The 27,339-nt window shown below is 39.5% G+C and overlaps 1 protein-coding gene across 4 annotated transcripts; it reads left to right on the forward strand.

Moving 5' to 3' along the window:
* The first annotated feature begins 6 nt into the window (after window positions 1-6).
* Window positions 7-27,007, forward strand: chd2 (chromodomain helicase DNA binding protein 2). Of its 4 annotated transcripts, XM_085165845.1 has the most exons (41): window positions 7-1,052; window positions 1,208-1,268; window positions 3,313-3,371; window positions 4,561-6,427; window positions 9,996-10,230; window positions 10,934-11,020; window positions 12,265-12,326; window positions 12,769-12,885; window positions 13,246-13,425; window positions 14,027-14,166; window positions 14,258-14,483; window positions 14,575-14,675; window positions 14,922-14,963; window positions 15,054-15,232; window positions 16,279-16,403; window positions 16,492-16,708; window positions 16,793-16,882; window positions 16,969-17,159; window positions 17,263-17,451; window positions 17,570-17,732; window positions 17,881-18,033; window positions 18,703-18,774; window positions 19,128-19,277; window positions 19,375-19,523; window positions 19,609-19,705; window positions 19,793-19,885; window positions 20,001-20,174; window positions 21,252-21,421; window positions 21,536-21,577; window positions 21,694-21,833; window positions 21,960-22,098; window positions 22,204-22,354; window positions 22,626-22,748; window positions 22,850-22,972; window positions 23,111-23,251; window positions 23,376-23,492; window positions 23,588-23,766; window positions 23,880-23,979; window positions 24,059-24,245; window positions 24,357-24,603; window positions 25,152-27,007. In XM_085165845.1, the coding sequence occupies exons 4-41, from the start codon at window positions 6,366-6,368 to the stop codon at window positions 25,435-25,437; spliced, it is 5,439 nt and encodes a 1,812-aa protein (XP_085021971.1). In that variant the 5' UTR covers window positions 7-1,052; window positions 1,208-1,268; window positions 3,313-3,371; window positions 4,561-6,365; the 3' UTR covers window positions 25,438-27,007. The 4 variants fall into 4 exon arrangements, with proteins under 4 accessions (XP_085021971.1, XP_085021973.1, XP_085021972.1 ...); XM_085165847.1 differs by lacking the exon at window positions 12,769-12,885; XM_085165846.1 differs by lacking the exon at window positions 10,934-11,020.
* The last annotated feature ends 332 nt before the right edge of the window (window positions 27,008-27,339 follow it).

The following is a 27,339-nucleotide window of genomic DNA, read 5'->3' on the forward strand; positions in this document are numbered from 1 at the left end:
TCACAGTATTCGGTTTTTGAGGTTTTTCATCGAGTTTTAGATGAAAAAAATATTTAAAAATCGATGATTTCTTTCATTTTATTAACACAGACCGCTCAGATATAGTTTGTAGCAAGATGTAATAAAGTATTATATACTCATTGCTTATTAATTAAAAATACTTTACATAAATTGTGACAAGTTGCTAAAATGTCCAAAATATGACTATTAACTAAAATCCTTTTATTTTAGACACCACACATAAACAGTACATAACTTGATTGTGAAAATATAGGTTCTGTACCTTATAAAAGCCAAGATATACTTAGAAATACAAAATAGGGTGTTGGCTTTTAACCCTTTGAGGTACTGAAGGGAGAAGTCATTTAAATATTCACATAAATTTTCTTCTTCAAGTCACTTTACATCTGTAAATCATGTAAAGAAAAAGTTATGCTAGAAAGCTTCACCAAAAGTATGTGAATTTAAGGAAATTCTAAATTCTGTAATAAAATTAAATAAAGACATAAAATCATGTTAATATCTCAGTCTCATGGATGAGGTTGTTGATTTCTAAACATATAAAGGGAAATGCAACACATAATAAAAGCAGATGATATTTAGTCTTTTATGGCATAATACATCTAACTTTGACTATATCGTTAAATCCAACGGATTAGTACCACCCTACACATAACAAAATGTCCTCTTTAAGGTATTCTCTAATGGATGTTACTGTTTAAGACAAATTTAGTCGTGTTTCGAGTCAACAAAGCACGCAAAGATAAAACATTTTTACTAAGTAACAACTAAATATGTAAATACTTATTTAGGGTTTTTGTAATATGGTAATATGTTAATGAGGTCTTGGATAATCCTAAAATATTGCTTTAAAAAGGTATTAAAACAGATGGCTTGCTTATGACTGGCTTGTATGCCTATGTAAGTTATGATTTTTTTAATTGCGACTACTAGAATAATCAAAATAATGTTTTGTTTTTTGCAGGGATTCGGTGTGATGTTTCCCAAATGACGTCAAAGAAGAGCGGAGATCGCTTTGCCTTATCTAAATGGTATGTTTTATATTTGTACCAACCAGGGTATTTTGCGTAGTCTTACCATTCGTTAGTCGTTATTCGTTTACTGTTGCATACCTGCAGCCAGTAGGGCGTGCTGTTGTCACAGTTCATTTCTGAAAAAGTTTTTTTTGTTTTTTGTTATTTCAAAGGGTTGACATTTAGCCAACGTGAATGGAAGAATTTGAGTGATCTGTACTGCAAGTAGACACTGTAAGTATCATTTTAAGGCAGTTTGAGTGTCTTTAGAATAATTCTTATAAGCAGTTTGAGCTTTGAACTCTTAAAAAAATGTGCTGAATTATTAAAAAAAAAATCACAATAACAATTTAAAAAAAAACCTTACTAATTTGATTTTAAAAAAAAGCAACGCTGTAAAGTCCACATTTATGTTTTTTGCTTGTACATCAGAATCATTATTAGGAAGTACCGCTACGTCCACGCTTCTGAACAAACACAGTTCTGCCCCCTAGTGTAGGATGTAACACATAAATTCCAAATGTATAGAAGTGAGCTCACTTACTATGGATGGCAACGTTACGCGGTTAGTTTGAAATAATTTTCCCTCCACTTAGAATAAAGTGTACTGCAGACACGTAAGATCACTTCGCACATTTTTATAGCTTACAGCACATTAATATTTAAATTGCTTAATATTAAACTGCTATTGTATTATTTTAAGAGAACATCTCTATTTGTGACACGTTGATGATAAGTTTACAATTGACTAGCTAACCTGTGAATAATCTTAAGAATTGTTCTTTTCATAACTCTTGTGTCAGATTTTAAACGATGACACTAATTGTAGTACATGGGCAAGAAATGCGTTTCGTGTGTGATCGTAAATTATACTTGGGACAATGTTTTTGTAACCGATGTGTAAACGACAGGCTTTGAAAACTTTAGCACATCATCATTAACGTTTCTGCTTTTAATGCTTTACCACTTAAGAACTTTTGTTGCATCTCATTTGCAGGTGTACTAAGACTTAAAGTGTTAAAAACCGCAATTCAACTCCTCTGGGGCAGAATTGTTAATCATTTATACCTAAAGTGTCACTGAACCTTTTCTTTTCCTCTAAACTTTTGTGTCTGAAAGCAAATTTTGCAAATGCTCAACATTCAATTACATCTTACATTTTAAAATGTTTGATAAATTGGGAAGCAAAATTCAACTAGAAAGTCACTAAGTATAACATAAAAATGGTTATAGTCCCTGGATTGTGGGAATGAACGAATATAGGTTTTCTTTTAAAAGTCAAATGTAACCTACATGCTTCTTGTGGGTCTTGTATTAGTACTTACCAAGCCAAGAATGTGACCATTTTGCATTTTGGAAAATTTCTTGCACAGATGGGTAACAAGTATAAGTAACTAAGAATTTTCTCAAAATGGAAAAAACAGATTATTTCCCATAAATGTTGCCAAACCAATTAAAGTGGCAACCACAATTTGTTCTCCGCACAGAAATTCAAGTCTTTCGGTGTCCTTTTCAGGTGTGATTTTTAAAAAAAGTATTCATTTATTAATCTTGTCTTCTAATCGTAAGAAGTAACTGTAAAAATCCTAAAATAAATCCACAGGTTAGATATCCCCACACACAGAACATAAAGGAAACACTCTCCAGTGAGCAATACAAAGTGTTTCATTTGATAGAATAAATTTGAAAAGAAAGAACTGCAATAGTTTTAACTTGCGAAGCTACTTGAGTTACACAGCACATAAATGTATCATACACCAAAACCTGAGTGTCTCGACAGTGACTTATAAATTGCCAAGTATTTTTTATCTGCATTAGATAAATTATAAGTCTGCAAAACGACTAAGAAGATTCTGCCAGCTCTAATTGTCATTCAGTCCAGTACATCTACCATATAATACGTACTTGTGTATATATATAATAAGATCTTTTAAAGCACAAAATACTGATTTTACATTAACAACAAAGGTTGAAGTCAGTATGAGTTTAAATATGACCATTTCTCCTTAACCTTTATGTTAAATAACATTATTTTTCAAGTCATTATTGCTGTTAAGGTTGGTTTTGTTTTCTCAGAAATGCGTTCCTCACATTCAAATCATTCTCAACTGGAAAAAAGGAAAATGAGTGTTTGGAAGCCATCTTTGACAGTTAGAATTAGCATTTATAGATTAAAAGGTCCAAGCACTTAAAGCTCATTAAAGCCTGTAAAGCTGGAAATCTTTCTGTGAATATTTTAAATGGGTGTCATTCATTGTTCCTCATTTTTTTTCTATAGTGGAGACAGAAGACACTGTGGAGAAGATTTCAATTTGTGAAGAAAAAGAAGACAGCTCTGTAAGTTCCTTTTTTTTTTTTTTTTTTTTTTGACCTGATTGCGTTTGTTATGTGCTTTTTGATTGGCAAATTTAAGTTTCAACAGAATATTTACATTTAGATCCAGTTCAACTAGGTTTTCTTTAAGTAAAGTTTGTCCATGTTTTATGACTGACATTCACTTTTAGTTCTAAGAGGCTAGCAAAAAAACAGCTGTGAAAATGAATTAACAAATGGGAAGTTTGGGACGATAAATTTCATTGTAGGATACACACAACAATTTCATGTGGCTACAAGCAATTTTTGGGGATCTTGCCTGTATTGCCTCCTATAGGCATTTAATAAAAAAAAGCCATATTTACCTATATACTTAATTTTGCCAAATCTTACAGATTTTCATTGTGCTGAAAACCTGATAAAACAAGACCAATACCAAACCACAGTTACTTTTTGCTGAATAGTGGACAACTGAAAATGACCATAGTTTGAACTGTTGCTTTAACAGTTATTGGATGCTAATGTGTTGTTCATCTGTTGCTCATGTAATTGGTTAGTCTGGTAATTGATGAAGTGGATCATATTTTTCATATAGTAATATTTGCTTACAGACCTGTGTTGTGCTGTTTTACTCCTAATTTGTGTGAACATCAAAGCTGTTGCGTGAATAGATTGCATACGTAACTGATTGATGTGACTTTAGGTGCGACTCTAGACTCATTTTACTCCTGGTGGTCAGTTGAGGAAATGCTTTTCGCAAATTGCTGGAAGACCTATTCAGCCCATATTTCATTGTGCTAATTACTTTAAAACCCACACAATTTTTTTTTAAAGCACTACAAAAAAGTACCACAGCCATTAAAGCTTGGGACCAACACAACATTGTCTTGGGTTTCATTGTAAACGTATCAAGAGTTACAAAGTTCAGTTGCGAACCCTATCGAATTTAAATTCGCATTCAGTACATCGCTATGCCATTTTATTACAGTTCACTTACTATTTGTATCCTTTTTAATCAATTCCGCGTTCATAGGAACACTTAACTCTCAAAAAACAAAATACACCTGCACAGTGATCGCTAGCACAGCTGAAAGCTAGCTACGTATGTTGCTTGACTGGCATAATTGTAATCTAGTTTAGGATACCTGGTTTTAACTGCTGGACATTGCACTGTGGGCTTACAATTCTTCCTTCTTTTTTTTATCCTATCAAGACCCCATTCAACTGGATATTGCTGAAGTGGAGACTACGTTGTTTAACGTGAAGATGGCAAGTTATTTGGCGGTTAGCCAAATTTTGACAAGATGAAACCTTTTTCTGATTGGACTTTGACATTTGGATTTTTATTTTTTTTTATTTTTTACCTACAACATGGACTCTGGAACACCTTTGCTGGCTATGTAGTGGACTCGTTGAAAAGTTAACATTTGATTTTGGAAAGTCAGCCTTTTGTACATTTGATATTCAAATGTTGTTTTAAATAAAGTATGTGACCTCGTATATTTTTTCCTGGCTTTGTTTCATTAGCAGAGAAATATCAAGGGCACATTTGCCGAAAAAATTTGACAACGTTGAAGTACCTAAAGTCGGAAGTTCGTTTTTGTATTTGTTAATACATACAAAATATCACATGACTTTTCATTGGCTTTGTGTCAATAATTATCAAGGTATGGCCATAGAAATTGAGCTTCAGACTCGTGTTGGAATTTATCAAGTTGAATTATAAGATAAAAGAGAAAGGAGTGATTAAAATTCCCATTTTTCCATTTAATTAGCCCCACTGGTGAAGCTTAACTAACCCTAAAACACCTGAAAATACACTTCACTTGAAAGCTTTCTGGTCAGAGCCCAAATGGTTTCCAAAGGCTCTCTAAAATGGCTACTGGTCGTCCTTCTTCCTGCCTGCGCAGGAAGTGATGTAATTGGTGCAAAATATATACTTTTACAGCCTCTCAGTATTCTTACCTTTTATCAAAGGGCAAGAAAGGTTTCACTTTGAGGCTTGTGTCCTGGGGCAGAAAATGTATGTAAGTTCATATAAATGAATTTTAAAAACATAATAAAAGGGGAGGGACTTAAACATCACCTGAGTGTGGGGTAAATGGAAATAACGTCAATCAAAGGCAAAGCTTTCAGAGCAGGGAAGGAGCTCTAGATGGCGGCTGAGCCTTGGGAAGGGTGCCATGGGCTTTCGTTAGACCGTTTCTTTTGCCTGTTTTTCGTCCGAGACTGCTCGATTTTTGATTAAATTTTGAGGGCTACGACCGTGCGCTCGTGTTTTTAACGAAAATCTAGGCGATTTGTGCCGTTTTAGTGCTGTTTTTTCGAGCCCTAGGAGCCGTCTGCTCCGGCGAAGTACTCGTCGTTGTTTTCCATACTGGTCTCTGGCAGCCATGGCGCGCCTCCATTTTTAGTGTGCTGCTGCCTCTCCTCTGTCGCTCTCTCAGTAGATGAAGAATGCAAGGGGCCTACGAGCTTTATAGAAACAAGGCTGTTTTTGTAATTTATTAAGTAATTAAATTTACATCTTTATTTTTATTCGAGTCGGAGGCATATTTAAAGTGTTATAGGGCGAACGAGATTCTAATAGTTCATTTATGGACTAGCACCTTTCTCCACGTTGAATTGACATGTTTACACTGTGTCGAGCTTAATTTGCTGTTTTTCTTCATGTTTAAATATTATTTTTCTACCGCTTCGTCTGATGACGCAGTTAGAATTAACGGCATGCGGCTCGATCTGTGAACTATATTGAAAGACATTCAAGGCATTTAACTTATTGTGAGAGCACCTGTCGTTTTTGTGAGGTCTATTTAACCCAGCGATGTAAATAATGATCCTTAATTTCTTCGATTTGTTGCTTTTTCCCCTGCTCGTGTCGCACCGCCGAGGCTTTAGCTACCACCTGAGCAAAAGCAGTCTTGTGGGACTTGTATGATAGTTCATGCTTCCTCTTAACTTTTTGGCAGTAAATACCAGGACAAAAGCAACATCCATTCAGATTTTCAGGATACAACAATGATGAAGAGTAAAAGTAAAAAACAAGAGGATGAAGGATCGACTCAAAGCAATGCATCAAGGTATGAGCCTTATACTTTTTACCTTTTTTTTCGTTTCTGCTTTGATTGTTTACGTTGTCAAGCATGGTTGATCATCTGTGTTAGATATGCGACGTGGTTTTGAAGACGTGCACTAGTGTCTTGAATGACCTTGCTATTGTTTAATAGCCACACCCTGATTTTTTTTTCCCCCCTTACCATTTCTTACACTCAATACTGAGGTTTCAGGCCTGTGTTATGGATCTTTGCCCACAAGATGCATGTGTTAGACCACTGGGAAAGCCTTTCCTCCTGTATTATTCTGCAAAAAAACTTGTCACAGATGTCTTAATGTCCGTTCGCTATAATGTTATATGACCTTGTCTTGGAGTTAGTACTGCATTGCACCATTTTTAACTAACGTTGTTGATTTTGGGGTTTGATTTATTTCTGAAACAGTGCACTGATTTGTCATTGGACACTAATATATACAGTGTTACAACTGTTTTATATGTAACATACTTTACCAGATAGTTTCTGGATGTTGCAAGTGCCCACAGCTCTCACTTTATGTCAGTCTCTGCTTATTTTTATTTTTTATTTTATTCTGTATTAAAATTTTTGGCCAAATATTTTAAAGTTTTACCACATCTACCTTTTAATACTGGATTATTTCTGTTTATTAAAAAGCCATTAAAGCTCAGTGGTTGTAAACAGTTTTTGTGTTGTTTTTTTGTTTTGTTTTGTTTACAGCTGCTAAAAGTAAAAAAGAGGTTATGTCAGTGTTCACATCCTTACATTATGTAACAGAATTTTAACATGTTTTTAAGGTGTTATTTTTACTTTCCTGTAAGAGCATTTTCAATTCGAACCTTTTTTCTCTTATCCTCATGTCCACTACATTTAAATGATTATGGTGCTCATTTTATTTTGGGTATATGGATGTAAATGTATTTTTTGAACATGTATATTTTGAATGTTTGAAGCTAAACAGTGGTAATTTTTACTTAAATCTAGCTTTATTTGTATTTCCTGCTAGGTTGACTGTAAAGGCCTCTGGTCTGGAGTCTGAATACTTTAACACAGTGGCATTTTCTTGCCCTATTGTCCACTTTTATTATTGTGTTTTGTTGATGTCTGCAAGGCCCTGTGGTCCTCAGGTACACCAAATCTTCGTATCAAAATCATTGGAAACATCTGTTGATCAATAAAGATGTCATCAAATAATCTTGCATGGTTTGAGGATAATGCTGGGGTGACTAGCTGCTCTTTTTCTTTCTCGAAAAGAGGAGGATCTGTTTGTTCTCAGTGCATAAATGCTGTTTTCTAACAGTATAAGAATAACTGCCATGTTGTCAAAGCAAATACTGCGACCTGACCTCAATAGACTGTTTTTTAAAAAAGACATCAGTTTGCAAGCACCCTCACAGCATTACACTGGCTGTACACTGCAGTTAGGTTACATCACACTTGTAGTCTCTATGTGTGTGATCCTGTGGCAGCCATTTTAGTATTTTCCTCTAGTGTGACTGAAACGTGTCCTCTGCAGTGTTGACAGCCTGACTTTGTTACACAGAGAGCTGAGCACTATGAGCATTCAAACAAAGCAACCAAAATAACAACATGAGGGAAATCTATCCGGTTTGTGTAATTAAATGACATGAAAGTAGTATTTACATACTCTCCTGAGTCACAAAATGGCCCTTGCTTTGTGTACCCAGCTTGCTCACTTACCAGTATTAAAACTCAGCTCAGAACTACACAGAGGAGGAACAGGAAGACCTCGGAAGCTAGGGAGACTGCATGGAGGGCTGCGATAGGCTAGGCGGCCACCTAGCAACACGCCAGCCAATAATAATTCGAGAATGTCTCTATGACCCACCCACTCCTGACCTCACTTAAAGCGGAAGAAGCCATCTACTTCCGAGTTTGGTCTTTGAAGGAGCGCAACATAGAGGTTGTGCAAAATAGAAACAGTTTATTTTATGTGTATGCTGTAATAGCGTACTTTCAACCATTTTAATTTATCTTTGCCTTTAGCATAATTCCCATCGTCTAAAAAAGGGCACGAGATGGTTATTATAAGCACTTTCTCCATTTTTCAAAATAAAAGTAATGATGCTCATTAGACGAAATGACACCAAATGTTTTTAATGAAAACATTTATGGGACACGATGCCTTTTTCATGGTTTAAAATGTGATCCATTGTAAAAGGCAGTGATCGCTTGAGATTTATGCCCAGCCATGCTGGGCTCTGGTGACACCTTGTGTCCAAAAAGATAACTGCACACAGAAATCTATCCACTGATAACCCCTGTTTACTGAAACTTAAGCCAAAACCTATATGTTTACGCACAAGGCCAGTTCATTTGAATCAAAGTTGAAAGCGTCAGAAAAAATATTAATCTGATGAGATGTTTAAAATTCTTATTGCTTTATGCATTATAGTTTTATCTCCTTTTGGCTTATGAAATGTCTCTTTTTTATTTCATTGAATCCTTATATGTTTTCAGGCCTCTATAAAACTTTCATATAAAGTACAGCATAGAAGAACGTAGCTTTAAACTGCTCACAGCCCAAGCTGCCCTTAAAACATTTTAAACTGAAGAAATGTGCACTTGTGGCCAGAGCTTATAGTTTAGGATTTTTTGTAAACGATTTAAATTACTTTCCACAGTAATTTTGCTTGTTTCAGTTTAGCTTTGATTTGTTTCAGTGTTAGTTTCTCTTTTATTGTATGAAGGACCCATGCCACAGGAAAACACAAGTAAGTGCATTACAATAAAAACTGACAACTTTCTGGAAGCAGTTGACTTTAAGTCTTGTAGACTTCCAAAGTATCAAAGCCTCATCAGCAATATCATGATAACATATTCTTACCAGATTAACTAGTACTACTACTACTAGTAGTAGTATTTTTGTTAGTTTCCCAACTATATTGTTTCCTTGTGACTATTCATGTGGTTTTAAGGGATTGAGTTAAACGATTAGGAGTGAGCGATCAATAAACACTGAACAGTGACCATTCTTGCAGATGGGTGCGGTGCTTCTGTAAATTCTTTGGTTGTTTTTAATCTTTTCTACGGATGAAATTCACCTATTTATTGCATTTTCTAATTATATATTTCTTGTGGTAATTCATAGCTTTGCATTATGCCACAAGCATTTAGAGGATGGCAGAGTGGAAAAGACTGATCCTGCTAAATGTGTTTGACCCAGTTTTAATGTATTTTAGTTGTGAAACCAGGTCTGTTCACTGCAGGCCTGTTTAAAATGCCTGTAAGAGGATTTATGAGCCTTGGAGAGAAAGAGGTTATTATAAGATGGTTAGCTGAGTAAGGAACATGGAGCATGATGTAATGAGGCTTCTGCTTCCTCTCGGCCAAGTCACGAATTACTGATGCCATCCAGCTTTTGCAGTTTCGCTGTGCCCTTCATGTGGGGGTGTGCTCTGAAATTTAAGACTTTCTTATTTATTTATATAAATATTTATTCTTTTTATTGCTGCCACCGACAACTCCTGTTACTGCCATGATGCTGCACATAGCTCTTTGAGCAATAGCCCATCATTGACTGCAAAGTCAAATGAACATATTCTTTTTCCTGTAGCAATTCGGCTTCAGAGGAATCCAACCGCTCTGCGTCGGAGTCGGGAAGTCAGTCAGAGAGCGAACATGGCAGTGAAAGGAGGAGATCGCACAACTCCGAGTCAAACAGCTCCTCAGAGTCAGAGAGTCACTCAGAGTCAGAGAGCGAATCTGCAGAGTCCAAGTCACAGCAAACCGCAGCAGAGGTCAAAGACAAGCCAGTTAGAAAGAAGGAGCGCCTGGCTGATGTGAAGAAGGTAAAGGCCATCGGAGACTTTCTGTGTTCAACCAGATTGTACTTCCTGCCCTCTCGCAGTGGTGATGGAAATGACTTAATTCATGAGCGTGGTAATCTGATCATGAAGGTGTGACATGCAGGAAACTTGGGCTTCAGCTCTCTGCAGTAAAAGCTTTTCTTTATCCAGACTGTCCTTCTATCTGTGTCAGGCTCTTGTCATCGTGATTATGCAATGTGCTCACATTACTCTCCCACAGACGTGATACAGACACTCAGCCGCAAAGATTATTTGAATTTTAGGTGGAGCTGGATAAAGGCTATTCTTTAATGATATAAATCCTTGATAAAGGCCATAAAAGGTTACAGTAACAATTAAGAGTCAACAGAACAATTGATGTTCTGAAAAATCCCAGTTAATGTTTAACTCGTGAGTGAAGATTTGCTGCTTTTCTTTTCTCAGCTAATCGTAAACTGAATATATGTGTACAGTCGTCGTTCATCTGACAGAGCTATGCATTTTGACGTGTCACAGTGGCTCGCGGATGGTTTGCAGTAATGACGAAATGAGCTGAGGCAAAAAATCGACACACTCGTCGTTACTTTCAGCCCTGTAGTGCAAGCTTACAACAGCAGAGTAGAAAAGACGACATGTTACATTTACAAAAAGAAATACAGAAACCCCCGTGGCTTCTTTTATAGCATCTGATTGTTTTCTTTCAAAGATGTGGGAAGAACATCCAGATGTGTACGGTGTCCGGCGGTCCAATCGGAGCAGGCAGGAGCCAGCTCGATTAAACATTGGAGCTGGGGTAAGCAGATGTGAATGAGCAGTACTGGTTTGCAGTTATCTGCATTGACATCAGCTGCTATAAACAAGCCATGCACGCCATCTAGTGGATGTTTTGTAGTGTTGGTCTGTTTGACACTTATTTTCTCTGCCAAGGTGGTTATTTTTGGTAGCATTTGCGTGCGTGTTTGCCTGTAGCTTTAAAGATTGCAGTGAATTCTGATAAAATTTTGTAGAGGTACAAAAGTGGCATCATGTTAGCGGTACCTACAGATTTGCCTTACAGCCACCAAGATCTTTAAGGTCAACTTAACCCTTTATCACCCAAGTTGCATGCAGGCCTAATGAACTTATATTGTCATTTTGGCTCATCTTTCAGGCAGCATTTGAATTGCCTCTCTAGCCCAGAATGATTGAAAACTTACGGTAATCTGAAGAATGCTTGATAAAATCCATGGTTGAGCTGGGTTTTTGTGGGTATTGTTGTTGCCCAGCCGGGCAGGCGGACACCCAAGTTTGTGAATGCGACAACTCGAGAACAAGACGATGTTTTAAAATTCAAAATACAACAGGACGACCTGCTAAAAATCTTGGACGAGTTTGAATTTTAGTGACCTTGAACTTGAGGACAGAAATAAAGATTTCTGAAAATCTTGTGAATTTCATAACTCAAGAACGAAGAAAAATTCATACCACACACCTATCAGCTAGTAGGCTGGTGGGTAGCACTAGCGCAGCAGTTTGTGAATGCCTTGTGTGAGCGTGACACACCGAATATCCATGTAAAACTCGTCTTTCTGAAACCGTCCGTTCCCAATTTTCTCTCATTCCAATCAAAATGATTATGTCATATAGGCATATACGATATGTTTTATGGGGATTGTAAATGTCATGTTGCTGTGGACCTTTGACCTCTTCTTCAAGGTCAAATAAGGCGAAACTTGCATAAAATGTCTTATCTTTAAAACTACGCTTAAAATACTGCTGCCTTTGTTTGTATTGGCAACATTTATGAAGTGATTCTGATAAATGAGGATTCTAAATATCACATTTCAAATTTCCATCCAAATATCATGTAACATTTGACCTGTGATTTCACTTTTACATTTCACATCTGCTTTTTCTTTCAAGTTGACGCCAGAATGCTTTATTTCTTTAAAGAAAGTATTGTTAAGGGAGGGAGAGAATAAGCTGCCTTGGTGGAGGGTTTGCGCTGTCGGGGTGCTTCTTGTTCTTGAAATGTTTTTCTGCTGGCTATTCTTGCAGGGCAGCAGTGAGTCTGAGAGCGAAAGCCCCAAAAGGAAAACCTCCCGGGCTAAGAAAAAGGAGTAAGTATAGAGACTGTCAATACCTTATTGAGGACTATAATCTCACCATTATTTCATTTATTTATAATTTGTCAGTACAGCACAATATTGTTTTCAATATTTTTGAATTTTCATGACACATGCACTGAACTCAACCCATGTTTTTAGAGTTCATGTCAGTTTGTGTCATTCTGCTGCCAGCCTGTGTTCATATTGTGAACCTTATCATTTAAAGCTTATTTTAAAATGGGTATCTGTTTGTCTCAGAATGGTCTCAGAATGGGCTCAGTTAGCTTTAGCCAGCCAGGTGCTGTTCGACATTAAAATCCAATTAGCGGCTTAACCTTGGTTTTAAACCAGGCTGTGATGAACACCCTACGGCCATTCTTTTTTCAATTAAAATCGGTAAAATGGCAAAGTCATGGGCGCGGAGGGTGAACTTGTGGCATTTCTTTGTTGTAAGAAATATCTGGAAAGATGATGACTCAAATGATGAAGAGGAGGAGGAGGATGCTTCCGACAGTACAGACAGTGAGCAGGAAGAGAAAAAAGTTAGATCCAGACGACTTCCTGCTAGAAGGTAAGAGTGAAGTGAAGCCTGGCCATCAGACAGCTACCCACTGGGCATCTCTAAATCATTTCATATTGTGTGAGCGAGCTGATTGGTTTGACTTTTCTTTGGTTTGAGTAAAAACGTTTTAACACTCCAGCCTGATGAAACTGTGACATGTCCGAACATCTCATTTGTTTTTGCTCAAATTGGCTACAGCTGTGCTCTGTGTGAAATGCTATTGGCTGCTTCAGGCTTTTAGAATCACCTATGAAACGATCAGAAACCAAAAAAAAGTGTGAAACAAATGAGCTAGAAATTTTGGTTTAGCGTGTCTAAGTGGCTTTTGTCTTTCTTTCTTTTGTTTTTGTGTTTAACTCTGTGTTACAGGCCTCAGGGCAAATCGTCAACAGCCAAAAAGCAGCTCTCTCAGAAGGCGAAGAAGTCCCGGAAACAGGAGTCGTCGGCAGAAGAGGACGACGACGATGACGACGATGACGATGACGATGACGACGAGGAAGACACTCCAAAGAGGCAGACGCGACGAAGGGGTGCCACAAAAGTCAAAAGGTGAATTGCTGAACCTAAAGTTGAGGATATTTTCTTAAAAGTAATTTAGAGTTTTCACTATGACCAGTGTTATTAACCCTTTATGAGTGTCCGCACTCATTTCAATGGCAGTAAAATTTTAGCCAAATGAGATTGAGAAATGTATTTTGATTTTGCATATAAAGCCAGATGAGTTACACTTACATATCAGGAATTCAACATATCCCAGAATGCCTTTGCCTTTCATTAATGGGTTTGTAGAAATCAACAAAACGTGCACACAACAAAATAAAATTATAATCCAGATGCAGGTGCTTTATCAGCTGTTCACTTGTTGCACTTCCAACAATGGAATATATGTCGTCAGTCTTGCTGTATGAGCTATGAAGGAAGTGATATTATTTTCCTGGGATTTTTTTCCCTCTTTCCTGTAAGTCCTACCGCAGCTATATATGCATTTTATTTTTATCGATGTATAGCAAGTTTAAATGCTCCAAAACTGGCACTACAGCGTGCAAAAATGTAAAGATAAGTGCTGGTGTTAAAATGGATTGAATTCCAGTAACATTTTTACCTCGCATGCACCACCTAATCTTCATCACATCTTTCTGTTGTGCTCTAGTTATAAAGAGGACCAACATGACTTTGAAACAGACTCTGATGACCTGATCGAAATGACAGGTGACGCGTGTGAGGAGCAGCAGGACGACGACAGCGAAACCATCGAGAAAGTTATGGACGCCAGGACTGGCAAAAAAGGAGGTGATACTTTTTCACTCGTCTCATTCTTTTTAAACCTATATTCACTCAAATGCTTTCTGCGGAGTCTAAAGGTCAGCGTTGTCTCTTGTAGCCACTGGGGCTTGCACTACTGTGTATGCCGTGGAGGAAAATGGGGACCCGTGCGAAGGCTTTGACCCCGAGAAGGATGAAGGGGAGACTCATTACCTGATTAAGTGGAAGGGCTGGTCCTACATCCACAACACATGGGAGAGCATGGACTCTCTGACACAGCAGAAAGTCAAGGGGATGAAGAAACTGGAGAACTTTAAGAAGAAAAATGATGAACTGAACTCATGGTGAAAATCCCGACCCTCGCATTTACACAGAATTTCTTTTCAAGCGTGCACCACCCCTGAAATTCACCATCAATTTTGTCCGTGTTTGTAGGTTGAGGAAGGCGTCCCCTGAGGACATTGAATTTCATAACTGCCAACAAGAGCTCACCTCTGACTTGAACAAGCAGTTTCAGTTTGTGGAGCGTATCATCGGTAAGAAATCATTATGTTCTCGCTTTTGCAGAAAATAGTTTCGATGTAAGTTGTGGGCAAACTATATTTTTGCGGCGACTGTGGCTCAGGAGGTAGTTAGGGGTTTAATCCCTGGCTGCTCCAGTCTTGGTGTGCGACTGTTAGATAGATGGTGCTGGTATGAAAGTGTTTGTGCATGGGTGGATGTGTGAATATAAGAATAAGAACCAATTCATTTACCATTAAAATTATTTTTGTTATTAACAGCAACAAAAACAGGAAAGACACCAGGATCCTCTGACTTCCCCTGTAAGTTGCTAAACTTTTTCCCCCAACATCTCTGTTAAAACCGTTCTTGTTGCAATCATCTTTCTAACATTTTTCTCATTCAATGAACAGCTCATAGTCATAAGATTCCGTCCTCCAATGAACCAGAGTTCCTGTGCAAGTGGATGGGTCTGCCCTATTCCGAGTGCAGCTGGGAAGATGGAGCTTTGGTTAGAAAGAAGTTTCAGCACTGCATAGACAGCTTCATGAACCGAAACTCCAGCAAAACAGTTCCCTCTAAAGACTGCAAGGTAAGACTGCAAGGAGTCCTATCAAAGCACAGTTTAATCCGACCCCACGCATTAGGGCGAAACAGTTCAAGGAAAGCGTAGGATACTCACACTCATGTGACAAGCGACCAGTGGATTTTCAAGCCACATTTGTGACTCCAAAACAGCTGTTCCTGTACCCACAATTAAAACCTTTTGGGAAGCAGCTAGCAGGAATCCTTCCTCAAGCACCTGATCAACAAACTCTGATGTGAAGGAAAGCGAACCTTGTTGTTGTTCAATCCACTCCTGTTTGTTTTACACAACAAAAGTCTGCACTAGGCCTCTAGAAGTTTTATTAAAACATGCAGATGATCTGTCAACATAGTCTGATACACATTTAACTTATACAGCAAGCTGTATAAGTTAACTGTAAGCTAACGGCAGCTGTCCTATTTTACATGGATTCGGTACCTGCAGCAAACAGGGGTGAGTCTAAAGGGGGAATGGGGTGTACTACATCTGATTAATTATAATGCTTTCATAACATTTTTCAGACTGAACGTTAAATAATATAAAATATTGTATTAATTAAACTGTGTTAATATCTGAAAATATAAAAATAAAAGCTTTTTTTGTGAGCCAATAGAAATATACTTGGGACACTTTTTTATACACATCTGATTTTATTGACTTTGACCTTTTGATTGTACTTTAGATTATTTATATATTTTTGCATAAAAAATGTAGAAAAGAATGTTTTCTTTAAAAAATGAAGATTAATATTGCATCTCAATACAATTGAAAAAGGGTTGTTTTATTTCTTTATTTTTTGGCAGATGTTTGCATTAAAACATTGCAATTTCTGAAATGGAAACCAATGAGAAAAGTATTTCCCATCCAATTAATCAATGGAATAATCAATAGATTACACAGTAGAACGTGGATCCTACTGAGTGCTATGAGCAATTGTTTGTAAAAGCCCAGTATTTACAGGTCTGTCTCTTTGTTTGTTTTGTCTTTTTTTTAGTTTTACGTGAGCATGTTTTGCTCCTCATAAATGAAGGAGTGTGTTTCTATCATTTCAGGTATTAAAGCAAAGACCAAGATTTGTTGCTCTGAAGAAGCAGCCGTCATATATTGGGGACTCCAACCTTGAACTGAGAGATTATCAGCTGGATGGGTTAAACTGGCTCGCTCACTCCTGGTGCAGGTAAATAAATATAACCAAGGCCGCCCCCTTCCCCCCCAAATATGATTTTACAAAGCCTGCATAACTATCTTTTTGTCCCCCTCCGTAGGTGCAATAGCGTTATCCTCGCTGATGAGATGGGGCTGGGAAAAACCATCCAGACAATCTCCTTCCTGTCTTACCTGTTTCACCAGCATCAGCTCTACGGGCCCTTTTTACTGGTGGTGCCTCTGTCCACGCTCACTTCCTGGCAGCGGGAGTTCGACACCTGGGCCCCTGACATGAATGTGGTGGTCTACCTTGGCGACGTCATGAGCAGGAAAATAGTAGGTCGAATTCGAATACTTCTGTCCTCCTGCTGGCTCTACAAATAGTTGCATACTTTGAACTGGTGCTTCTGTGTTGTGCAGATCCGTGATTATGAGTGGGTGAACCATCAAACCAAAAGAATCCGTTTCAATGCACTACTAACCACTTATGAGATTCTACTTAAAGACAAGGTAGGCTTCTTCTTTTTTTCTTTTTTTTTTTTTAATGAATGTTTATACTTTGAGATAACTGACGGCATCTTAAAATTTGACTCTAGGGGGTGCTCGGAAACATCAACTGGGCGTTCCTGGGCGTTGATGAAGCTCACAGGCTGAAGAATGATGACTCCCTGCTCTACAAAACATTAATGGAGTTCAGGTCTAATCACAGGCTCCTCATTACCGGCACGCCGCTACAGAACTCGCTCAAAGAGCTCTGGTCACTCTTACACTTCCTCATGCCTGACAAGTACGTCCCGATTCACACTTTTAGCATTCTACTGAACAAAAGCGGGGTTAATGGCATCCTGTGTGACACGAGTGGCACTTCCTGTATCTGCTGTGCATCGTAGGTTTGACTCCTGGGAGGATTTTGAGGATGAGCATGGGAAGGGAAGGGAAAACGGCTATCAGAGTCTTCACAAAGTCCTTGAGCCTTTCCTGCTCCGGCGTGTCAAAAAAGATGTGGAAAAATCTCTCCCAGCCAAGGTGGAGCAAATCCTCCGTGTAGAAATGTCGGCACAGCAGAAACAATTTTACAAGTATGATTCTATTTCTTCCTTCTGTAACATTTATTGCTTCTGTCTTTCTTATAAATGCCATTTGTAGCGGCTGCATTTCTCTTCTCCGTTAACTTGATTTGTTCCTGAATATTTCCAGGTGGATTTTAACAAGGAATTACAAAGCTCTTGCCAAAGGCACCAGAGGCAGCTCCAGCGGCTTCCTGAACATCGTAATGGAGCTTAAAAAGTGCTGCAACCATAGTTTCCTCATTAAACAGCCCGAAGATGGAGACGCTGAAACGCAACAGGAACACCTGCAGGTATATCTCAGTGTGAACCCGATTTAGCTCCGAGCGTCACCCCGGGATTGCTCTGCTCTGCAAAAGAGACTAGCTGCAGTTTAACACAGGAAGAAAACACGGCTCTTCCTGCTCACTGATATTTTGCGTTGACTTTTGTGCCTTCTAGGCTCTGGTGAGGGGCAGTGGGAAGCTGGTACTGTTGGACAAGCTGCTGACCAGGCTCAGAGAAAGAGGCAACAGGGTCCTAATCTTCTCCCAGATGGTCAGGATGTTGGACATTCTGGCTGAATACCTGTCTAAGAAACGATATCCATTTCAGGTAAGATTTGAAAAAAAAAAGGAGGCTAATGTTAGATTTCACTAAGGATTGATTGGTGTGGTTATTCAGGCTGTGGTGTTCAGTTTTGTGATTTCTCCAGGGTTAGGAGGGCAGTGATGCACCTCCTGTGAGATGCAATTTCTTGCTTGATAAGTTGTTAGAGATCAGGAGGACCTGATGGAATATAAAAATGAAGTATTTTCTGAAGAATTGTTGGTCATAACCTTCACCATACATTTGGTGCTGTCGCCTTGCCTCCTGTTCATGATAACTACACCACCATCAGTGGGAACATCAGTGAATAGGGGCAGGCCTCAGGCTTTGACTGTTGCTTTTATTGGTGTTTACAGCGAAAGCGCCTTTGGGGATGGCTGCACTGGGCAGATTAGACTCGGCATCAGATGTCAGTGTTGTTGCATGCATACTTCTCCCGGCATTAGAGTTCATGTGTTTATTTATATCAACAAGTTATTTTCTACCGAAGACCAGACGGACTCCTGCAAGTCACTCGACTCGGGTTGTTTTTGCTTACAGTCTTAGTCTTAGGCTGTTGTGATCAGTTTAAACATATAGAGTCAGTGCAGTGCGTGGCATGTAAGGACGAGTAATGCAGAGGTTGAAGGGAAAATCTTCAAAGGGTAAATCTCTCTTTGCTTGTCTCCTCTTCAGCGGCTCGACGGCTCCATAAAGGGAGAAATCCGAAAACAAGCACTTGACCACTTTAACGCAGAAGGCTCAGAGGTATGTAAATAAAAGAGTTTCAGTTTTTATTCTAATATTTTAACAACGTAGAATGCACTTGCAGCAGTTTCTTTATTATTGGCTCAATTGCTGATCGATGACCAAATGTTTGGGGCATAAGGCACGTGGGCTCTAATGCCCTTAATAGCAGAGTCCTCAAGTGCACCCTGGCCAGCTGGACCGTTTCCTGCATGTCCTCACGTTTCCTGGGCTGCTCTTTATTGCACACACAGAATATGGCAAATTTGGTGAAGGATATAGTTTATAAATTATACAGTAAGGCCCAAATAGCGCCATTAGTTAGTTTCCAGTTGCTCACATAATTGTTTCTGTTGTTTTTCTTTGTTTTGTAGGACTTCTGCTTCCTTTTATCCACCAGAGCTGGAGGTTTAGGTATTAACTTGGCCTCGGCAGACACCGTCGTCATCTTTGACTCTGACTGGAACCCTCAGAACGACCTGCAGGCGCAGGCGAGGGCTCACAGGATTGGTCAAAAGAAACAGGTAATCTTAACGCTCAGGTTCACGTCTGTAATCGTAGGTGTGCTTTGTAACTAGTGAGATTGTTGTATAAAAATGTATCTGCACTCTTCCCTCGTAGGTGAATATATACCGACTTGTCACGAAGGGAACAGTGGAGGAGGACATTATCGAGAGGGCGAAGAAGAAGATGGTTTTGGACCATCTTGTCATTCAGAGAATGGACACGACTGGTCGAACTGTTCTGGACAGCAACTCAGGAAACACAAAGTAAGACTGTGAGAGTTTAGCAGTGAGGGTTTTAGGGGATGTGGACGTTCTTTGTGTGATTAACACTTTTAATTTGTTTTAACAGTTCAAACCCATTCAATAAAGAAGAACTGACCGCTATTCTCAAGTTTGGTGCAGAAGATCTTTTCAAAGAGGCTGAAGGCGAGGAGTCTGAACCACAGGTATCAAAATGGGTGAATAAGCTCGTGTGTGCTTAAAATTGTTTTCACATATTTGGGAGTTAAAACAGACGATCTTTGTTTCTATAGGAAATGGACATTGATGAGATTTTGAGGTTGGCCGAAACCAGAGAAAGTGATCAAGGCTCAAGTGCTACAGATGAACTTCTGTCGCAGTTTAAGGTATCTGCAAGCTGTTACGGCATCCTCAAAGACCAACCCAATTTATTTTAATTTTTTATGAAATACTGATCAAAATTGTCTCTTTTTTTTCTCTCTCATTGATGTGTCGATGCAGGTGGCCAATTTCTCCAGTATGGAAGAGAGCACTCCAGAGTTCGAGGAGAAGCCCATTCCAGAATGGGATGACATAATTCCCGAGGAGCAACGTCGCAAAATTGAAGAGGAGGAGAAGCAGCGGGAGATGGAGGACATCTTCATGCTGCCTCGAAGCAGAAGCTCTAATAAGCGGGTAAGAAAGGTTATTTGTGAAAGCAGCACTGGTCTCTTTTTCATATTGCACACATATACAAGAAAGAGATGAATGACAGCATCTACCTAACAAGCTTAAGCCTTGAAAGCTTGCAAGACTATGAAATTGTTAACTCCCACAAGACAATTGAATCTCCCTTACTGCATGGCCAAATGGAACTCACTACTCATCCAGCCTCCATGAGGCCTATGAATAGTGAACATACAAAGTTCATCAGTTTGGTCTTATTAAAAGTTCAGCTGAAGTTTATTGAAGCAAGATTCCCGTCTTCTGGGTGTTGATGTGAGGCGGAGGTTAAGCTTTCAGGCTTTGCATAGTGCTTTTCCCACTGAGTACCTCCCAGCTGATCCAGTGTAGCATCGATCGAAAAGAAAAGCTGGTATATTTGAGTGACTATAAGGGAGACAGGTGTGAAAATGCAAGGGGCATGGGGTATTGAAGGTGGATGAGTTTAAATACCTGGGGTCAGCCATCCAAAGCAGTAGACAGTGCACGGGTGAGTTGAAGAAAATTGTTGAAGTTGAAGATTCCAGGCAGGGTGGAGATGATATAAAGTGTGGTTTAGAGATGGCACTGACAAAAAGACCGGAGGCTTAGCTGGAGAGGCAAAGATTTCATTGTTCAGGACAGGATTAGGAACGAGTACATGAGAGGAAGCTGGAGCTGCCAAGCTGGAGTAACACAGGAAGACCTCAGAAAAGATTCAAGGATGCAGTGAAGGAGAACATGAAGGGGGTTGCTGTGACAGAAGAAGATGTTAGGGATAGGGTGAGATGGAGGCAGGTGATCTCCTGTGGTAAAGGGAGCAGCTGAAAGAGTAATAATGATGACAGTTTTCAATTGTCTGGTTTTAGACTTTGCGTTGGCTTTATGTCGACATTTTCTTTGCATTATGTTTTGCATTTCCATTATTTTTCCTGCATCACCCTTAATTGTATGAACCCATAGCCTCGTGACTGAGTATATATTATGGATTATGTCACTATTACACATAAGAGTTACAGAAAACTGGAAAGAAAAGGCAGCTGCTCAATATGTGGCTCTTTTGGCTTTCAGGCTCAGGCCAATGACAGTGACAGTGATGTGGGCTCCAAACTGAAGCACCGTTCATCAGGCTCTGAAAGTGAGACCGATGACAGCGATGATGACAAGAAGCCAAAGAAGCGAGGAAGGCCAAGAGCTCGCAAAAACAACGTGGAGGGTTTCACTGACGCGGAGATTCGCAGGTAAAACTTGTCCCGTGTGTTGTTTTTCTTATTGTTCTTAAAGTGACATTCGGTTTTCTTTGAAAGCATCTTTTCGTCAGCACAATAAAAACGTATTCATAATCTCATCGTCAGGTTCATCAAGGCATACAAGAAGTTTGGATGTCCACTTGAAAGGTAAGCCTATTGTCACAGATGTTAAGGTAGCAGTAAGCTGATTTTTAAAAAAAAAAATTTATTTATGTTAAATTCTGCATATTTATTTATTTATTTATTTATTTTTGTGTGTCCAGGTTGGAAGCCATTGCCCGAGACTCTGAACTGGTGGACAAATCCATCGCAGACCTGAAGAGGCTCGGTGAACTGATTCATTCTAGCTGCGTGACTGCAGTGCAGGAGCACGAGGAGCACCTTAAAGAGAACCCAGTCGAAGGTATGTCGCTTTTAGTCATTTAGCTAATAAAGAAAATGTTTTTTGAGTGGCAAATATGAGGAAGCATCATCATTATTATTATTATTATTATTATTATTATTATTATTATTATTATTATTATTCCAGCTAAAGGTCCTGGGAAGCGACGAGGAATTAATATCAAGATCTCAGGAGTGCAAGTCAATGCAAAGTCCATCATCCAGCACGAGGAAGAGTTCGAGCCGCTGCACAAAGTCGTGCCCTCCAACCCAGCTGAGAGAAATAAGTAAGATATCACTGTAGAAATAAGAAGGAACACAGTGTCTTGTATCATGTTGAAGATTTGATGTTCTGTTGTGGATTAAAACTATCAACACTTTGCTTCTGCCAGGTTTAAGCTGACGTGCAGGGTGAAAGTGGCTCACTTTGATGTAGACTGGGATCTGCAGGATGACATTCAGCTCTTGCTCGGCATCTACGAGCACGGCTTTGGCAACTGGGATCTGATCAAGACTGATTCTGACCTCAAACTCGCCGATAAGGCAAGCGTCACATGCTTACTTTTACTGCTAAGCTGAAAAGTAGAGCTTCAGTGTAGAAGACAGCAAAGATGACACAAGCACACGATGTAAAATAGTTTTTTATAAGCATTTAAAGAAAAATGGCTTCATGGAGCTATTGTAAAAGCTTTCGAAAAAGCTGTTTTAAGATCTTTCCAGTTTTATTTCTGTCTTCATAGTCACTGCACTCCTTATGGATATACAAAATTTACAGATTAATTAAAGAGTCTAACAATAAAATCTGTCTGTACAGATTCTTCCAGATGATCCAAGCAAGAAGCCTCAGGCCAAGCAGCTGCAGGCGAGGGCAGAGTATCTTCTCAAGCTGCTTAAAAAAGAACAAGACAGCACAGATCAGGCTAAAACCGGGGAGGAGGTGGGCTACTATTAATCACTGAGTATCTCATTAACTTGGATTTGCATGTACACAAAGGGACTTTCGGTACCTCAGCCTCACTCGTTGTCTTTTCCTTCAAGGTCAAAGTGAAGAAGAGGAAGCCCCGGGTGAAGAAGGAGAACAAGATTCTTAAAGACGAGCAGGGAAACGACATCTCTTCCCCTCGCTTGTCAGACAACCCGTCAGAAGAGGGCGAGGTCAAGGTCGGTCAGACTGAATTATACTTCATTATGGATGTTAGAGGCTGCGTGTGGACGCAGGCCTGCCTGCAGTACATGTAATGGTAGTAAAAGTAAATAAATAATGACTAATGACCTGCTGTTATATATGTTTTTAATCAGGAGGATGGAACAGAAAAGTCCACTGTGAAGAAGAGACAGAAGAAAAAGGACAACAAAGAGAACAAAGAAAAACAGGGAACTCCCAAAAAGGAAAAAGATGGGGACAAAGAAAAGAAGGGTGCCAAGCCCAGAAAAGAAAAGGTATTTCAGAGAAGACGCTGATAACCTGAATTTAAGTGCCTTCCTCGCATTTACACAGGCTAAATCGGACAGGATTTGTGCTTTAACGTGCAGCTGAAGAATGCTTTGATGTCTGCTCTTTCAGGCTAAAGGAGCCAAAGGGAAGAAGACTCAAGGTCCAGTTCATATTACAGCTGGATCTGAACCAATTCCCATTGAAGAAAAGGAGGACGATGAACTTGACCAGGAGACTTTCAGTATTGTGAGTTTCTCTTGTGAACAAATCACATTTCTGCATTTATTTTTTGAATGCCCGAGAACAAAGCATTGCATTAATCATCGTCTGTGTGTTTGTAGTGTAAGGAACGCATGAGGCCTGTGAAAAAGGCCCTAAAGCAACTGGACAAACCAGATGAGGGTCTGAGCGACCAGGAGCAGCTCCAGCACACACGCACATGCCTACTGAAGATTGGAGACCGCATCACAGAGTGCCTTAAAGCTTACAGCGATCCCGAACACGTCAAAATATGGCGAAGGTGAGAAATTAAAATGGGAATTTTCTGTGTGTAACTGAACATGACGATTGTCTCTTGAATTCTGCTGATCGTTTATTTATTTATTTATGTTATTTTTTGGGGGGGTTGGACAGAAACCTCTGGATTTTCGTGTCCAAGTTTACAGAGTTTGGTGCAAGGAAGCTACACAAGCTTTACAAAATGGCACAGAAGAAGCGATCGCATGAGGAAGAGGTGAGCAACTGTTTGGGGTTAAACCTGACCCGTTATACTGTGGCTAAGCAGCGCTGAAATTATCCTGTGACATTTGCAGAAGGAGCAGAAGAAGAAGGAGGACGTTTCAGGGAGAGTAAAGTCATTCAGGCCAGAGTCGTGTGGTTCCAGTCGAGACTCCACGGGGACTCAGCCGTCCTCCAGATCTGGATCGCACTCCACTCTGCCAGGACCCCACGGACACCACAGAGAACCGTACGCTAACAAGCGGCACTTTAGCAACGATGGTACGTGCGTTTGATGTTTTGATGTTTATTCAAAGGGAGAAAAATCAGACATCGGTCAGTTAATGTCAGCTTGCTTGTGTTTTTTTTTCTTTATTTTTATTTTTTTTACAGATCGAGGAGACTGGCAGAGGGACCGTAAATACAGCTACCCAGGTAACAGCAACTCCTCGTGGCAGGGAGATCGGCATCATCCCTATGACCCTCATCGCTATAAGGACCACTACGGTGATCGACGGCCCCACGGAGACCCCTACCGCAGCTCGGGCGGTTACCGCAACAACTCCTCTCCTCGAAAAAGACCATACGAGCAGTACAGCAACGACCGGGACCACAGGGGTCACCGACCCTACTATGACAGGTGAGTTTACGTGAATATGGTGACCTTCAGAGGCGAGTAGATTAGCCAGAAACTATACTCAAGTAAAAATGTTTTCACTTTGTTGAGAGAAGTCAAACTATGTAGCTACTTCAGGTTTTGAATACAAAAACGAGGTGGCACCAAAAATTCCTCTATTCAGGAAAAACCAGAATAATTAACAGACAAGAGGAGGAAATGGGAAAAGCGTCAGGCTCGATGGTAACACCAACATCTGTCTAGTATCAGGTGACTTATTTAGGCTCATTAGGAGATAATGGGGCAACATTTTAGAGAGAGTTCTGTTTAATGCAGGTGTGTTCACTGTGCATAATAAGCTCTTTTCTCACCCAAGTTACAGAGATGTTAGCTCCATTATTATTACTGGAACGAATTTATTTTTAGTGATAAATACATTAGATTAATACTATACTAAATCACAACACAGTTGCCTCAAGGTGCTTAATATTTTAAGGTAAAGACCCTAAAATACTACACTGTAAGGAGAACCATTGTTTCTTTAGTTTAACGACCTTTCAACTATATTTCAGGCATCCAGACCCCAAAAGAAGACGTCCTGATGACTTCCGCCCTAACTACCACCAGGGAAGAGACGGTCCTCTTCAGGATTTCAGGAGGATGCCGGACCACAGACCTGCAGGTCCTTCAGGGCCAGATCATTACAACAGGTCGTTTCACCCTGAAAAACCTCCTCCACTTCTAGACCCGCGTTCCCCGCAGGCTCAGAAGTCGCCACAGGACTCCCGCTCTCCACTGGAGAGGCCCGGAGAGCTGAATGCCATGGCAGATCCGAACTGGAACAACAGGAAAACTTAAGTCTGCCCAGAGCAGGCTGAAAAAACTCATTTAAGTGTTTAGTCCAGGGTCAAAGCCACATGCTGCTGCTGATGGACAAGTCTGGACTGGCCAAAACATAAGCTCACAGTTGAAAAGGGAATCAACACGTACCCTCTTTACCAGCAAAACCAAACTATTTTTTGCTCTTCCCCGCCCCCCCGACAGTGACTGTGGCTCTGAATTTGTGTCGTGAAGGAAGAACTTTGTTTTCTGTCGTAAAGATGGAAAAACAAAGAACCTAAAACATGCAACTTTATTTAAACGAACTCATCAGTTAATCACGGAAAGACTGAGTGGCGAGCTCATGGATGCTTAGTCCCATGGACTATTATTATGTAAAGAAAATTTAGGATACAAGAACTAAATCTCCATGATCTCCATCCTAAAAGTGCCTGAAGGTGTTTTGGCCTTTTTGAATGGTAAATGTATGGGATAATTCCCAAAGGAACCATGACATGAACTTTTATTTTTGCGTTTAGCTTTAAGTGCAAATGATGTCATAAGAAGGTTTCCGTACGATAGAATGTGTACCGTGTTCTCACCTGCACCTTCAAAATGTTTTGTGTCGAACATGTAGCCGAACCGAACCATGGGAGTTTCACCACGCGGGTTAAAGCGAGATCTGTTGACACTTAAATGACGAAACAAGCCAAGTTGTTTCTTCTACAAGCGCAGCGATGGTTTTTAACAAAGTCACACTTCTCACGTGTTTAAAAAGGAAAAAAAAAATCATTGTGTAGTAGTATAAATCATTGAAATCCTCCTGCTCTGTTGACTTTAACCACTTTACTGTTAGTAGGCCCGATGAATTGAAAGCTTTGGAAGCAGTATTTATTGCAACAACTTGTACGAAAGTTTATAACACTACAACTTCAATCGATCCCTGATTATCAGTATTACGATGGTTAAATACTCAGTTATTTCTGGGGTGGGGTGAATTAAGCGACATAAGCTTCTTCTTCTTTTTTCTCCTCTCTGTACTTAATCGTTTGGCAATATTTTTGTTATTATAATTAGGAAGTTGCTGTTGAAATTTCTTTGTGTTTATTGTCTTTAGTCACTTTTCCTGTGCCAAATCTGACCCTGCTCCACCCCCATTTTTCTTTTTTTTCCCCCTACCTTTTACTTTGCTTCTCCGTTTGTGCCTTATTTACGTCTGTATTATCAAACTGTATATCAGCTCATGAACAATACGGAGGGCTCACGCAGGCACATTTTTAAGTACAAAATTGTAATTCTTTGCAAACTGGTGAAGGGACCCACTCTGGTAATTTGTGTGCTTTTTCCAAAAGAGTTAATGATTTGAGAAATATTTAAGCAAGAATACAAAGGAAAATCAAGCGTCTTCTGTCCAGGGGTACTTAACCGATTTGTTACAGTGAGCAGCCAGCCCATGTTTTCTTCCACATCAAGCAAGCTACAGTTCCTGTATCATATGTTCTTTAAGAAAGTCTAAATAATTTATATTTGTGACAAAAAAAAACACTCTTAGTGAGAAATGTGTTGTACATATGTTTGGACATATGTAATAAACTTTGTTACACAATGACTTTCATCTCTGCTGTCTTCATAAAACTATGCCTGATGAAACTGATCTATTAGAACTGCTTCATCTTTTGCTCCAGAAATATGAGAAGTGCTCAAAATGCTCTGAAGTTTCTCTGCTCAAAGTGTAAAAGCACTGCAGGAGAGGCAGGAGCTAAAATGCTAATCATGCTTTCAGAGGTGTGAGAGGAATATAAAGTTTGTCCTAATACCTCGTCTCCAACATGACACGGTGGCTTCAGCATCAGTTCAACTACATGTTCACAAGAACCACATCTACAGTGCATCTACATCGCTTGTTCCACATTTTGCCACATTACAGCCTTATTTCAAAAT

This window comes from Neolamprologus multifasciatus, chromosome 7 (genome assembly GCF_963576455.1).
Source record: "Neolamprologus multifasciatus chromosome 7, fNeoMul1.2, whole genome shotgun sequence".
Classification (NCBI taxonomy): Eukaryota; Metazoa; Chordata; class Actinopteri; order Cichliformes; family Cichlidae; genus Neolamprologus; species Neolamprologus multifasciatus.